Genomic DNA, 15348 nt, shown 5'->3' with positions numbered 1-15348 from the left:
TTTCGGCTCTCGTTTTGAAACGGACTTGAGGCGCCGCGGAATTTGGGATGGGAACTCTTTGGGGAAATTACCGTGTCGCAGGCCAGTCAGAAGCCAGGACTACCTCTCCCAGCAGGCTTTGCTTGGGCGCGCGCTGATGGTCCGGCGCTGGAGGGAATGACGTTTGAGATCGCGGTGCAGGTAGCCGGAGTTGCGACAGCGGCGCTAGCTCTCGCTGAGGACGGAAGCGGAAGCAGTGAGAAGGAAGGGGAAGGCCCGAGGCCGCAGTGGTGGGTGGGAGGTGGAGAAACGTCGCGCGGAGCGCGCCCGTCGTAGCGTCGGAAAGCGTTCAACGCGGAGAGTTGCAGAGCGTCGGAAAAACTGAGCACGAGGCCCGGGGTCTGCATACACGCACGCGCGCGTCGCATCTCTGTCTCTTCGGAACCTGCCGGGTTTGCGTTACGCGACGCGGCGCGCGGAAGGGGCTGGGCAGGCGGCGCGGGGAGGAAGCTAGGACGGCGCTTTCTGGCCGGGCGCAGGGAGAGCGGGAGGCTTCGTCTCCGAGCCTTCCCCACCGACCATTCCTCCTCCCAGAGTCATGGCGGCAGCGGCGGGAGGAGGCAAAATCCGTACCCGGAGATATCACATCGCAGCTAAGCCCTACGCCAAGAGCAAACAGGTAACGCAGGGGTAGGGCTCGGCCCAGGCCGCGACTGTCACTCAGCGGGCTGGTTCTTCCCGCCGGACACGTGAGAGGAGCCGGGGCCCGCCGTGCGCACTCTGGCTCCTCTGCACACTGTGCTTAACTGTTTTGTTTGCATCATTGTTTTTATTATTATTATTGCTTTATGTCTATATAGATTATATTTTGTATTTTGTTGGTGATGTGTTCTGAGTGTTTAAGTATATCACTAACTGGTTAATACGGAGGAGTTGGTCGCATCCCCGTAGTTCAAGTGCAACTTCTGTGCTGAATATTAATCTTTGGGCGTGTTGTTTTCTCTTTCTGTCGACCTGAACAAAAAAAAAAATCTTGAGAGGTTTTCATGAAATTTGACCAACGTGCTTTTAATTTCAATTTGTGCTACACTGTCAGGTTGCAGCAAAAATATAATTGTATGGCAGATATTTGACTTGCATTCCTTTTTCGCTCGTCTTTTTCCATTTTTTTTGTTTCAGGTGGCTAGTTTGGAAACCATACAGCATTTACCACCCATTTTCCTGGTAGTTTATCTAAATGTGTATGTTATTTTGTTTCACTACATATTATACAATGAGAACAACATTATATAAGATCATAGTGCTTTACCACCTCGGTATATTGAGTTGTGGGAAAGCAGTGGCTTGTTCAGCTACATTTAACAGGCTATAGCAGCCTGTGGCATGGAATTGCATAGAAATTAGGTATTAGTAATTCCTAGTGATATCTATTTCTTGTGTGTTTGTAATATACCTTTTAAGTATTTGCTGAAACAAAAAGCTGGGAAATATTAAGTTTGTGCTGTCTATAGACATTAGTATGAATGTTCACAGTGGGCAAAACCCTTGGGCTACTGTTAATGCTTTGTGTTGGAGAGCTTTCAGCTCCTGATCTTAGCTGCTTATGTTATGTTTTAGTTCTTGTAATATCTATGTGGTTCTAAGTGGATAACAACAAAAGAGGCTAGGAAGTACCTAGGAATTTACAATCAAGAAGAACATTAGATCAATCAATAGCTGATAATTTACAATTGCATAAGTAATACATATTTATGAAACAAAGTTTTTATGGATTTTTTAAACATAATCAGAAATCTTAATTTAGTGGTAGTGAATCCCAAGTCTTTGCAGCCTGATAGGCAAAAGACAAGACAACAATTTTTTTAAAAATCTAATACATCTAGGATTTGGAGAATATAACATTTGATTTGTTGCATGTGGAATGTCGCTTTCAGAAGTAAAGTAAATTAATTTGGACATAATCTTGAGGTACACTTCTATTTGGATTAAATGCTTGTAATGTTCCATATTACCCTGAAGATGGAGACAAATTCCTAAGGTACTAGTTCATATTTGTATAGTATGAGCACGCACATCGGTGTGCTCACTTGCATTAATCATGTACATGTTCACAATGGTTTGGTTTTACTGTGACAGCATAGCTATGGATGATGGGTACATACAAATGGCAAAAGCTAATCCTGGGTTTAAGAAATAATTCGGTTCCCAATCAGTGTACTACAAAATGTTACAGAAACCAAAGAAAACTAAAAATAAATATACTGTTATAAAAAAAACAACTTCAAAACAAGATTTATTGTGAAAATTTTAAAATGTGCTCAGGTTTTTGGTGTTTTACTGCGGCTCGAAGGCTCGAGATATGTAAAATCACCTGTATCACCATCATAGCACACCCTACCTCCACACCACTATCTAATCAGAGAACATCAGGGACAGTTTCTGCATCTAATTCAAAATAGATGAAATAGTATAGACTTAGCTTTGTGGCTAGTGCAGTATTGTTCTAAGTTCAGTAGGGTGCCGGTGTACAAGGGCTTTGTGAGTCTCAAGCTGGAGCGAAACATTTTTACTTCAATGCGTGCAAATAAATATCCATTGTTCAATATTCATGGTTCCTGACATGGACCATGTTTCACCAATTTATTGGCATCTTCAGGGGAACTAATCTATAAGCGATGAAAACAAAAATGTGGAGGAGTGGCCTAGTGGTTAGGGTGGTGGAATTTGGTCCTGGGGAACTGAGGACCTGAGTTTGATTCCCACTTCAGGCACAGGCAGCTCCTTGTGACTCTGGGCAAGTCACTTAACCCTCCATTGCCCCATGTAAGCCGCATTGCGCCTGCCATGAATGGGAAAGCGCGGGGTACAAATGTAACAAAAAAACAAACAAAAATAGAGAGGAAAAAATATAAAAAATAACTTAGAAAACAAACCGAAAGATGAGCATGAAACAAACAAAGCTCAGTCAGTCTCAAATATACTAAATCATTCAAAATATACAAACTACTTAAAGTATAGTTTTACTTACGGATAAGTAACTATAGGGAGGAACCTCTCCTATCTGAGTAAAAGCCTGCATGAACGCCCACACATGCGCCCTACTCTTATAGCTATCAGCTGACATGCTAGCGCGGGAAAATTTAAACTAGTGATTGCCACTCTATTTCCCTATTCAGACCACCAGGGGCCACTGTGTTCCACCGGAATATCAGTTCCTGTTCTCTTTTCAGAAGAATATGGGGAACATCACCACCTAAAGGTAAAAACACTTGAATAAGTACTATTCATCAAGAGTGTGCTGCTCCTGTATCCAGTGGTCCACCAATGGCGCTTCACTTTTGCGAGTTCTCAAATTACTTAGATGTTCACCGATTTCTTTGCATGATCTGTCTGGTGGTATGCCCAATGTACCACTTAGTGCATGGGCAACATATACCATAAACAACCTGGTAGAGTTACAGTCCGTGCTGCTTTTAAGATGAAACAGTTTGCCAGTCTTCGGATTAATAACTTCAGAGGCTTGCCATGCATAGTGGCAATAAACGTATCTGCCGCAACTCTTATGGCCCCTTTCCACAGATATTATATCACAAACATTAGTAGAACAAGCTGATGATAATATTTCGCCCACATTACTATCCCTGGTGTAGGCAAAGGTTGGCAACTCATGAAATCCATGGACTGCAAGCATAGACCAGTGTTTGTTTATAATATTTCTAATGGCTCGGGTCTGCTGAAAAAAAGGCAATACACATGTCAGTCTATCATTTCTTCCTGAAAGATTAGGGGGAGGATAAAGTAACCAGTCACGGTTCGCGTTGGCGGCTCTCTCGTGGCCCTTTTGATGATTTTATTAGGATAAGCTCGTGATCTAAATCTGTTATATAGATCTACAGCAGATTTATTGAAATCCTCTTCGGTAGCAGACAGTTTCTTCAAACGTAAAAATTGGCCAACAGGGATATACCATTTTTGGCTGTCCTCGGATGGAAACTATGATAGTGAAGCAGTGGGTTTCCGATATATTCTTGTATTAAATTTCCCGTTCGATGACAATATCCAGATAGTGAATGGATTGATCTCCTACTGCAGATTCAAATTTAATATATCTGTCCACTGAGTTTAAGTAATGAAAAAATTGTTAAAGCTGTTCTTTACTGCCCTTTCATATAAATATGATATCATCGATGAACCTTTTCCACAGGATAATATGTTGGAAAAATCTACATGAATAGAGAAAATTTTCTTCGAAATAAGGCATGCTGTAATAGGTGCAACCGTGGCACCCATAGCAATGCCATGTGTTTGAAGAAAAATTTGTGTCTCAAATTGAAAATAATTTTTTCGTATCACAATGTCCATAAGCGTGTTGAGAAATTCCACTTTTGCAGAAGACATATCTAGTTGTTGAAAATGGAGATCTGCCAATCTACAGGCATTATCATGTGGAATACTAGTATAAAAAGATATTACGTCCATAGATACTAGCAATACAGGAGTGCTATGTAACTCAATATCTTGTAAAATCTGGATTAGGTGCGCAGAGTCTCTAAGATAAGATGGAATCTGTAATGCCCTGGGCTGCAAGTGATAATCCAGATACTGTGATAGCGGCTCATTAAGAGATTCACTCCCAGACACTATGGGGCGCCCAGGAGGATGATGTAAAGTTTTATGGATCTTCGGAAGAAAATATATGTGAGGTGTACGAGGATATTTTTTAAATAGGTACCGAAATTCTCTATTCGTAATAATACCCACTTGGGCTGCTTTCAATAGAATGTTCACTTCCTTTTGGAAAACGAGTCCATGATCATGCTCCAATGACAAATAAAACTTGCTATCTGACAATTGACGATATGCCTCTTGACGATAATCTTCTTTATTGAGGATAACAATAAGCATAATGCTTAGAGCAGTGGGCTGACAACCAGGAGAACCTGGCGCAAACCTCAATGCTGCTCCTTGTGATGTTGGGTAGTCATTTAACCCTTGGTTGCCTCAGGGGGCCAATGCAGAAAACTGTGTGTTGGAGCAACTTACTGCATTGCTTTGAAGGTTTCTGCAAAAAATGTCCCCTGGAATGCAGTAATCAATGAGCATATAGATTATTGCTGTGTTGAAATTGTGGCAGCAATCTACAGCTCGGTGTGAAATGTCACCCTTCGTGTTAGTCCATGAAGGGGGTCTTTTATTAAAGGTTAGCTCGAGTTACCTCCAGCAGGGCCCATAGCAATAAAATGGGACCTGCTGCAGATAACTCGAGCTAACCTTTAATAAAAGACCCCCCTGAGTGATGATTTGGCTCACGCACTGACAGGAGGAATTACTTAAAAAAAAAAAAGTCAGATGTTTACATCGGCTCCAGGCCCCCCTCCCCTATACAAAGGCACTGACTGTCCCCCATCCCTGGAGAGTAGTTGACCCCCCCCCCCAACAATCCCTAGTAGTCTAGTGGGTCCCACCATTACTCCCTCTCCACACCTGATCCTGATATAAAAAAAAAAAGGCATGCACACCTTAAATCTGTGTCAGGCAGGAATGATTCCCATTTGCTCCTGTCTTCGGTGCAGCCAGGATCCAAAATGGCAGCACTTGTGCCGTAGCATTGTGCTGTGACACATGTTCAGGGGTCAGCCTGCTAGATAAGACATTAATCAACTCCATACCTTCTTTGGTAGACAGATCCCTAGGGGTATGTCTCAGCGCACCAGTAGGGGTCAGATGCCACCATTTTGGATCTTGGCACCGGAGGCAGGACCGAGTGGACATCTCTCGTCTGACCAGATTTGAGGTTCCATGGACAGATTTGGAAGGGTGAGGGGAGAAAGATAGACTAGACTCCCCCCCCCCCCCGGGATGCCTTTTTTTTCCCTTTCAAATATTGAGCTGTGGGGGGGGGATCTTGGCCACTAGATTACCAGGAATTCAGAGGGGAATGTCAACTATTCTTTGGAGAGGGGATTGAGTTAGTACCTTTGGTTACGGAAGAAGGGTGGTGGTCCTGCAATATGGAGGGGTGTTAGCTGGTGGTTGGGTCAAGTTGAGGGGGAGAGGACAATGCAGAAAGCTGCTAGACCACTGGTCTAATGTATTCCTTACACCACCTCGGATTTTTTAGCTTTGTGCTGGTGTGGTAGTGCACGGCTTAACATTACTTCTGATTACTAAAAAGCCTATTTACCATACATTTTAATATGCTGTGAACTGATGTCTGCCACACAAGTCAGCATCAGCACTGGGATGCATCTTACAGCTAGTAACAAGAACATAGATGGCTCATTAACCACATGGTTAGGCCTATGGTCTGGTTTTTGACTTCAGAATTGACGGGATAGTAATATATATACACAGAAAATTAAACTTTATTGATACTCATATGTTATATTCAGTGCTGATTAACTTTACTGGATTTTGCTCTCCCAGATGATGAACATGTGGTGTTTCCCATGTACTTTGCATTTACAATGCTTGAGGAGGAGCTCTTGTGTTTGTAGAAGTAGAAGGGGAGGGATAATATATTGCAGGTATGCAGCAGTATTCAGACACAAAATTGGGCAGCCCTTAATTCTTGGAGTTTACAATTTTTTTTATTTTTAACAACTTTTTATTGAGTAATTGCTGTACCTGCTTGAATAAAGATGGAAGGAGTGTAACAGCTCAGAGATAATACCAGTATCACCTGCAGTCTTCTTTTTACACATTCCTTCTCTCTTCTCGCCCACAACATTTTACATATCTTTCTTAACTATCTCATAATAATCCCTTATAACTTAATGGGGAAAGTGCAGTTACCCTGACCATGAGTATACAGCAAGACAACATAAAATACAATGCAAAAATATAAGTAAGCTACATATTACCTTTAACCGTATAAAAGTAAATTCTAGTTAAAGTAACAACATTTCTCCCCCCCCCCCACCCAAAAAAAAATGACACTGTTGCAGTTATACCTGCTCTATTTTCACAGATTCCCGCCATCCTTTCTTCTAATACCTCTGAAGCTCTGATATAAACATAGCATTAATGTCTTGGGCAGTTTTGTTTTCATTATCCCTTCCCTTTCATATTCCCCCCCCGGATGTAGCATACTCTTTCAATCCGCAGAAAAAATGTCCTCCTTATAAGCCTTAATATTGCAGCTCTCTATGTTGTGAAATATGGAAGACCTTGACTGAGTCTGTAGTGTCTGCATCGTATTCAGATTGCTCTATGGTAGCAGCTGGGGAAGCTCCCAACTGGCTTTATAATTCTACCTGGGTCTAGACCCTTTTAAACTGCTCCCCCTTGCTTCATAGTGCAGTGGCAAGTATTTACGTGCCACTAGCCAATGTTCCTCCAAGAACCGTGTACCGATTTCCAGTGTCTTGCTATTGTCAACTTAGCTGTGAGGCAAACAGATGTTTCAGGCTAACCTCCCTTTTCCAGGCTTTCCACCCCAGTATATATCCCAGTAGACATTTTTTTGCATCTGACTCCCAAATATCCCCTGTCCAACTATGGATCTTTATCCCATACTTCTGTCCAAAGTCGTTTAATAATTGGGGATTCCCACCACATATGCTCGAACGAACCTCTTCTCCCACAACCCATCCAGCATTTCCCCTCCAAATTGTCCCTAGTATGTGACCCTGCCACTGGTATCCAATATGCTCTGTGTATAATATTAACCCATTAGTGCCCAAAGTTCCCATATGGGAGCTTATTATGGGAACATTAGGCACTAATGGGTTAAACTGTAAGTTGTGTGTGTAATAAATTGTTTGTAATTAGGGATAGTGGAGCATTGATGATCATACAGACAGATTTGTGACCACTCCTTGGAGTGTACAATCTAGTTAAGGTAGGTATGGGCTTGTCACTCTTCCATTGGTGTGATTTGTTGACTTCAGAGCTACAGTATTATCTGCTAAAAATTTTTGTGTTGGATATAGTGTTTTTTTGTTTCCTGAAATGAGGAGTGTAAATTTAGTTTCTCATCATTAAATTCAAGATTTATTTCTCCTTGTAAGATTTACAATTGGTTGTCCAAGCTACAGTTTCATCTTGGTAATTTATTGCAGTAGTTTTATTTATTTGTATGTTTTGGGGGTGGGGGTGCCAAGATTATCTTGTATAAGAACAAATTGGATAAGATAACTCCTCTATTATTTGCACTGGCTCCCTGTCATAGCTTGGATTGAACTTAAACTGCAGTGCTTGGCTTTTCAAGCTTTGAATGGATTTTGACTTCCATATCTGTTGAGCTTCTTAACATTGCAGTGGAATCTGTGACCTAGGTACAGTTATAGAAATCAAATTCTATCTTCTGTTACACTTAGAATTGGTTTTCAAAAGAAATTATTGATGGCAATAGTGCAAAATACGTGGAATGCTTAACCATGGTGAATACGATCTGAAAATGATTATTTTAGATTTAGGAAAGTACTAAAATCCTTGCTTTTTAATAAGTTTTGATTTTAACTGTTATAGTTAAGATGATTTTGCATTCTATAATCGTGTTGTAAACTGTTAAGTTTTTTTGGGGGGGTTGAAGCAGTATATGAATTGAATTAAATTATCAAACTTATTTTCAAATTAACATAAGGTATTTTGTGAGTTAGTGTACAATAAGTATATGTTTGAGGCAGTAATAAACAGAATATTGGGGATGTTTGGAATTATGTTGGTTTATTGTCCTCCATACACTGGAGAACTGCTGAATGATTTTATTGGAGCTATACAGCTCACAGATTGGCAGATTGTCTCCTATAGGCTAATTATGTGGCTGTCATAAGACACCCGTCTGTGAGCTTCTGCCTTCTGGTTTATGGGGGGGAGGGTGGTCTCAGACAGGGCAGATATTCCCATCTAATTTTGAAAATTGGGCCCTTTTAGTTTTGCTGGTGATGTGCAAGGTAATGATATTAAAAATATGGTAATTCGTGTATTGCATGTTGCGATACATGCTAGGTGGCTTGTTTTTGATTGGATGTGTATATGTTTGCACACATCCTTATAAAATTAAAGTACAGTGGTATAATTTTTGTTCCAACGGCATGAGTGGATCACAGTGAAGGCTACTAAATGTGCAAGCAACACAGTTTGTCCTTTCTTTTAAATAGGACATGCATCTTGTCCTGGTTTTGTATGCTGTTTCACCCTGGACTCTGGATGTGTGGGTGAACTGCTATCCTGTACGGACTGAGGATTAGAAAAAGGAAGACTCCAGAGTTCAGGTTCAGTGCATGCACTATCTGTTTCACGATGGAATCTGTGTAGTTTCTTTAGGGGTCTACGCTTCCTTGGTTATGTGCAAGTGTTCAGTGACACTGCTTCAAATCCCTCTGCTACCTTTCCTAAGAGAAGCTGGAGTCTCAAACATTTGGTGGCACATGAGCCTATGGGGATGATTTGATTGTCAGTGCGCTTGTTCACAACAACCGGTATATTAAGCTTGAGCTGAAATATTGAAGGACATGTAAAGTCTGAGGAAGGCAGAATAGCAGTAGCTGTGGCATGTGCTGTATGTACTTTGGGTTTTCGATTTTAGTTGATTCAAATAGTTAAAATGTGTTGCATTTCTTGGTTTTGTAACAACTTGGGGGGGGGGGAATTTAGACATAGCTTTACAGGATTTGGGAGTTGTCATTCTTCCAAGGTGCTGCTTCTATAACAAAGTTTTGTCTGCGGTTTAGTCAGAAGCTACACTTGTTGGTGAAGCAGCTTATGAGGATGCATCCCTTCAGTTGCTTTCCATGAGCAAAGGTTGTGCATCCTCTTAAAGTCGTTCAGCACTTGTGGAATTCAGCCCTTCCCTGGGCATATAGAAGAAACATGCTTTAGTGTAGTGTTGTCAACATTTTTGTTGCCATGACACCATGCTCATGACCAAATAAAATTGTGCAGAATAATGATGCCTCTATGAATGGACTACCCAGGTCTTGACCCCAAATTTGTGTTTTGTGACCTCATTTGGAGTCCTGTCCCGCAGTTTAGGAACTCTGGTTTAATGGTTAGTGCAGTAGGATTTAGTTGAAATTCGTAAGGCATAAGTTCCTGGCTCACTAATGCATGCGTTTAATTCTCTGTGTGACCTAGGGCAGGGCACTAGAACCCAATTGAAAATGGTGCGTCTTCCTTAGTCTACAGATTGAAAAGGAGGTATTGTAAGAATAGCAAACCTTTTTATTAGGGAAGTAAAAGTACTGTTGTTTTATAAGGAAGTGGTAGAAAAGGTAGAGGAAAAAGGGGTTAAAATTTATATTTCAACGGTTTTTATTGATGACAAAACATAAATCACAATTCTTCCTCTGCACAGCAATTTCAGTACAATCTTACAATTTTCAAGGCTGAAACCCAGCAAAGAAAAATATATATAACATTACTGACAGTCTCAAACTTTTATAGTTTTAACCCCCCCCCCCCCCCCATGTTGTATTGTCCTTTATGTTGAATCTATTTATTAAACTTTCCAAAATATAAAGAAGGTGCAACGGCAATCCAAGTGACATCCTATTACAGAAGGCATAGGACAATTCAAGATAATACATCGCAAAGGGCCTTGTGTCTGATAGCCCTTCACCAATAGTCCCCTCCTCTATTAAAGACAACTTTAAATACACACTGTGTATCTGGTCCAAACTTACATTTACATCCATCTGGAAAAATAAGTTGATGCTACTTCCTATGAGTTCTCACGTATAAATATGAGCACCTGCTAGCTTCTATTGTTATCCATTTAATGGTACAACTAATTTGAACAACCCAATATTACAAACGGTATTTCAATGCCCCGGGATCTTGCCGACCACCCAAGATGGCATACCAACCTTGCACCCACTAGGCTGTAAATTCCTTTTTGCTTATTGTTCCCTCTATCCCCCCTCCTCCCTCCCACCCCGACCCTTTCCCCCCCACCCTCCCACTTCCCTTCCCTTCAGGGCTTAAAATTTAAAACAAAAACCCGAGGGATCACAAAAGAGAGAAAAGGCAACAATATCTGTAAAAGCCAAATGAAGCTGGAAAAGTAGTCAGGAGAGCAAAGATGAGTGTCAGAAAAAAAATAACACAGTAAAAGGGTGTGTGTGTGTGTGTGGATAAGACTTTTTTTTTTTTTTTGTCTACAGCTCCACTTTGCCCGATCGAGGCCTTTCTCTAACGTTTGTCTCTCTGGATGCGGAGAAGGCTTTTGATTGAGTGGAGATACTTGTTTCATGCTTTGTCTAACTTTGGTATTTGATATTTTTTTGCTAATGTTACAGCTACTATTCAACTTTCCTTCTGTTAGAATAGGGGCTAGTGGGGCCCTTTCACAGGTATTTCACCTTAAAAGGGGGTCCTGTCAAGGCTATCTCATCTCACCTTTATTATTCAATCAACCCTCGACTCCTTTGACTGCTATTCGCCAGCATAAGGATATTCATGGCATTCGCATTGGTGAACAGATGTTTAAACTGCTAATGCTGACATTCTTTTATACTTATCCAATCCCCAAATTTCATTGTCTAACCTAGTTACACTTATTCCCATTTTTCAGATTTGTCCAGTTATAAAATCAATTAAGGCAAAACAGAACTTATGCCAATGAACACTAGTTGTCCCTTTTTCCCTCACAGATATCCCCTTGAAATGGATTTCATCCTCTATCAAATATTTGGGAATATATTTAAACAGAGACCTACCACTAACATCTAAAATTAATATGGTCGAAATTATCTCCAAGGTAAAAGCCTCAGTCTCTCAATGGTCACCTCTAACCTTATCCTAGTGGTGTAGACTTGATTCATTAAAGATGATGATTGTCCCAAAGATCACTTATATTCCTAGAACGCTTCTTTTACACCTCTATTGAGAAACTTTTTCATTTCCTCTGGAATAATAAGACCCCAAGAATAGCTTTAACTAAACTCAAAGCTTTGAAAAACCACGGCTGTTGCTGCAGAGCCGACCGATTGAAGAAATCACCACTCGCTACATCGCCAGAAGGAACTCCCTTTCCGAGCCCAGACTTGTGCAACCAACGGAACTGAACCCACAGTGACTATAGGCAGGACGAACTGTGAACCCCAGACCAAGAAGAAGCCACAACCGCAGAAAAGAATACCAAGAGGAAAGGAAGCCATATTTTGAGAAGAATACCCACACTGCAGGCAGCCTTAGAGAGAGACACAACACAGAGCACTACCAAACACTTTCATGTACACATATACACACACACTCCAAAAAACAAACAAAAAAATGAGCTGAAACTCACACACACACACACACATTTAAAAAAACACCTAACAGGGTCCCAAGCAATCACAACACCCCCCCCCCTTCAGCACACCCTGAAGCAAAATGCTCATTACAAGACTACTAATAGGGTTATCAACCCTAACACTAATGACATCCACGACTGCCTTAACTCAGGGATAAGATAACAGACTGATACTCTTCAGCTTAAACCACCTAGCAAGAGGAAACGTTCACGTTTCGAATAGAGCCCAAATAGCCGGACGAGGCATTACAAAGAATGGAACCCATTCGCCCGATGGCTAAACTCTACAGAGGACCAGATAGACTAAGAAATACAGCAACCCAACAAAACGACTACTAAAGAAAATTACCACTGCGGAGTTTACAGAGGATGAATATCTACCAAATATCAGTGGGATATGTCAATGCCAGATCAGTGGTAAACAAAACACACACTAAAAGACTGGATAACAAACAACCTCTGTCTGGTTTTTCAAAATGAAACGGATACATGACCAGGAAGACCTTACTATTTTGGATCTATGCCCCTAAGGCTATAAAATCTTATATGGACCAGAAAGAGGCAGAGGAATAGCAGTTATACAGATCCTTTCTAACGGTTGAAACTTTAGCAGAATCTTTAGCAACACAACTAGAAATGGCCTCTTTTAAAATCAAAGATCAAACACTACTCAACCAACTGTGCTGCATCCTTTTCTACAGAAGGAAAGCAACACAAACAGACTTCACGGACTTTATCTCAAACAAACGTGTCAACAATCTCAACATCTTGCTTTAATTGGAGTGGAGGAGTAGCCTCACTACTGACAGTAAAAAGTCCCTCGAAGCCTTGCTGTCGGTGTATTGTGGTTTTAACCTTTCCCCAACCCTCTTTCTAAACATTGGAGTGTCCTATCTCTCTCTACTCGCTCCCTTCCCGATGCTATGAGAGATGAATCCATAGTATACCTTGCTCTCTGGAAATGGGCTAATCGTGCCTCTGGGCTGTGAGAAATATTTGTTTCCAATTCATCAACATAAGTGATTGTGGACTTAACCACCTTGTCAGTGGAAAGCCTTTATGCCATGCACTGTTCTTGCATCTGGTCTAGAGAGTTGCATGGGGACAGAAATCTAACCTGTCCCCACAGGAATCTAATCCATCCCTGCCCTTCCCCGTGGGGAATCTAATCCTCGCAAATTATCTCCTTCATCCCAGCTCTCATCTTTCCTAGCCGTTGCTGTGCCGCAGTCACCTTGACCCCCCCCCCCCCCCAAGAAAGCCAGATTTCTCAAGCAGTAAAAATTATAGTAAAAGTAACATAAATCATTTCTTCTGTACTCTGCTAAGACAGTAGATGTACAGATTAGCAGGATCTAACGCAGTCCAAAACAAGTAGTCAGAAACACAGTTTATACTCGTGAGGCTGCTGCTTGAAGTCTTGGCGGCCATCCTAAACGAGTGGTGGCGACGAGAGGATCAGCGGCAGTGGACAGGAAAGTGTGGGGACTTTTCTTGCCCCCGAAGCAAGCCAATAGACAACCAAGGTAGTCTGAGGTGTGTGCGGGGAGGGAAAGCAAAGCTCTGTTTTACGGTTTCCCGGGAACCCTGCCAGACCCGGATCCATCCCTGCAGGATCCCCGTGGACCTCAGTCCATCCCTACGGGATCCCCGCAGTCCTGGAGTGGATTCCCGCTATCCCCATTCCTTTGCAGCTCTCTAATCTGGTCACAAGATTTATGTGCCCAGGAGCTGGGATGTTATGCTGGTTTGCTGAAACCCATTTATTCAAGCAAGCCTATCCAAATGACCCAGACTAATCTTATGAATCCATCTACCTAACACATATCCATGTGACAACGACATTGACCCAGACTATATCTCCCACCTTACTCCCTTCTCCATTGCCTATCTCTGCCTACTCATCTCTTCTATTATTATGGTATATTTAACTTTTACTTTCTCTAACAATATTTTGCATTCCCTATTACTATGTAAGCCGCATTGAACCTGCTTTGAGTGGGAAAGCGCGGGATACAATGTAATAATAAATATTTTTATTTTATTTGTTTGATAGACTTTCTAAGAGATTCTCACCTAGGATCGCCTATTTTAAGGATATAAAAGTTGATTATTTTGTCTGACCTGTCTTTCACCACGCAGAAAAAGTTCCTGATTCTGGAGCACGTGGCAGCGTGAAATAAAGCTTCAGTAGGTCGATTCTCAAAACCTGCCATCAGCAGTAAGCCATTTATTGCAGGGATAATGCGTATTTTATTCTGCACGGAATACTCAGAGGGTTTTATCACAGGAAACAAGTGTGTATGCCAGAGATGGCCGTAAATTATATTTAAATGAATTCAAACGTATGTTAATGATGTCATTTGCTATGCCTTCCCAGTGCTTAGAGAATAGTGCACAAACAAACCCTGCTCGTACAGCTGGAAAAATAACGCCAGCTCAGAGCTGGCGGTGGAAGGTTTGGTTTATTTTGATTTCCAGTTTAAATTTGTCAGTTTTGATGTGGAAGTAAGAGAGCACCCGTGCAAACCTGTAAGCACCGGCACTGAGAAAGAAATGTGTGCAAATCCAAGCAAACCTGAAAGTGAAAGCACACATTAGTGCCTGTTTTCTGTGCTTGGAAGATGACTTCCACATAAAGAAAAAAAAAATGTAAAAACGTATATTTCAAGGTGCAGCAGAGTGATGCAGATGCATGCTTCACAGTCAGGTTTGCCTGATGCATCCGCAAAAGTTCCTTGTCATCAAGCAGATGAAGCCATTACGTATGGGTTGTGTCCATCAACCAGCAGGGGGAGATAGAGAGCACTCAACGTTTCACAGTGCCTCATGACCAGCCAGCTCCACTGCCTCTTCGGTATTCTCTATCTCCCCAAGCAGGGTGGCTGCAGCTTCTTCGAGCTCCATCAAAAATCTGTTGTTAGCCGGGGTGTTAGAGACTATAGCAGCTTCACTTTGAAGGCACATAGGTTAGCCCTTTCCCTGCCTTACCCATGCCCCCGTGGATGTGGACATATTAGCTTGCTTTTCCCTGTCCTTTCCCACTCAGTGGATGCAGGCACATTGGTTCGCCTTTCCCTGCCTTTCCCACTCATCTGAGCCTCCGGAGTTCTTATTACCTCTGTTTT

The 15348-nt window shown here is 41.7% G+C and overlaps 1 protein-coding gene across 3 annotated transcripts in view; it reads left to right on the top strand.

The window, feature by feature from the left end:
* The first annotated feature begins 298 nt into the window (after positions 1-298).
* NUP153 (nucleoporin 153) overlaps positions 299-15348 on the top strand; it is a 256824-nt gene continuing 241774 nt past the window's right edge. For all 3 annotated transcript variants that reach the window (XM_030211374.1, XM_030211384.1, XM_030211366.1), the window contains exon 1: positions 299-658. In XM_030211374.1, coding sequence (XP_030067234.1) covers positions 578-658 — 81 coding nt within the window. In that variant the 5' untranslated portion in view covers positions 299-577. The remainder of the gene's footprint in view (positions 659-15348) is intronic.

The sequence above is a fragment of the Microcaecilia unicolor genome, chromosome 1 (assembly GCF_901765095.1).
Source record: "Microcaecilia unicolor chromosome 1, aMicUni1.1, whole genome shotgun sequence".
NCBI classification, from domain to species: domain Eukaryota; kingdom Metazoa; phylum Chordata; class Amphibia; order Gymnophiona; family Siphonopidae; genus Microcaecilia; species Microcaecilia unicolor.
The sequence above is the reverse complement of the archived record's forward strand: the minus strand, read 5'-3'. Positions and strand labels throughout refer to the sequence as shown.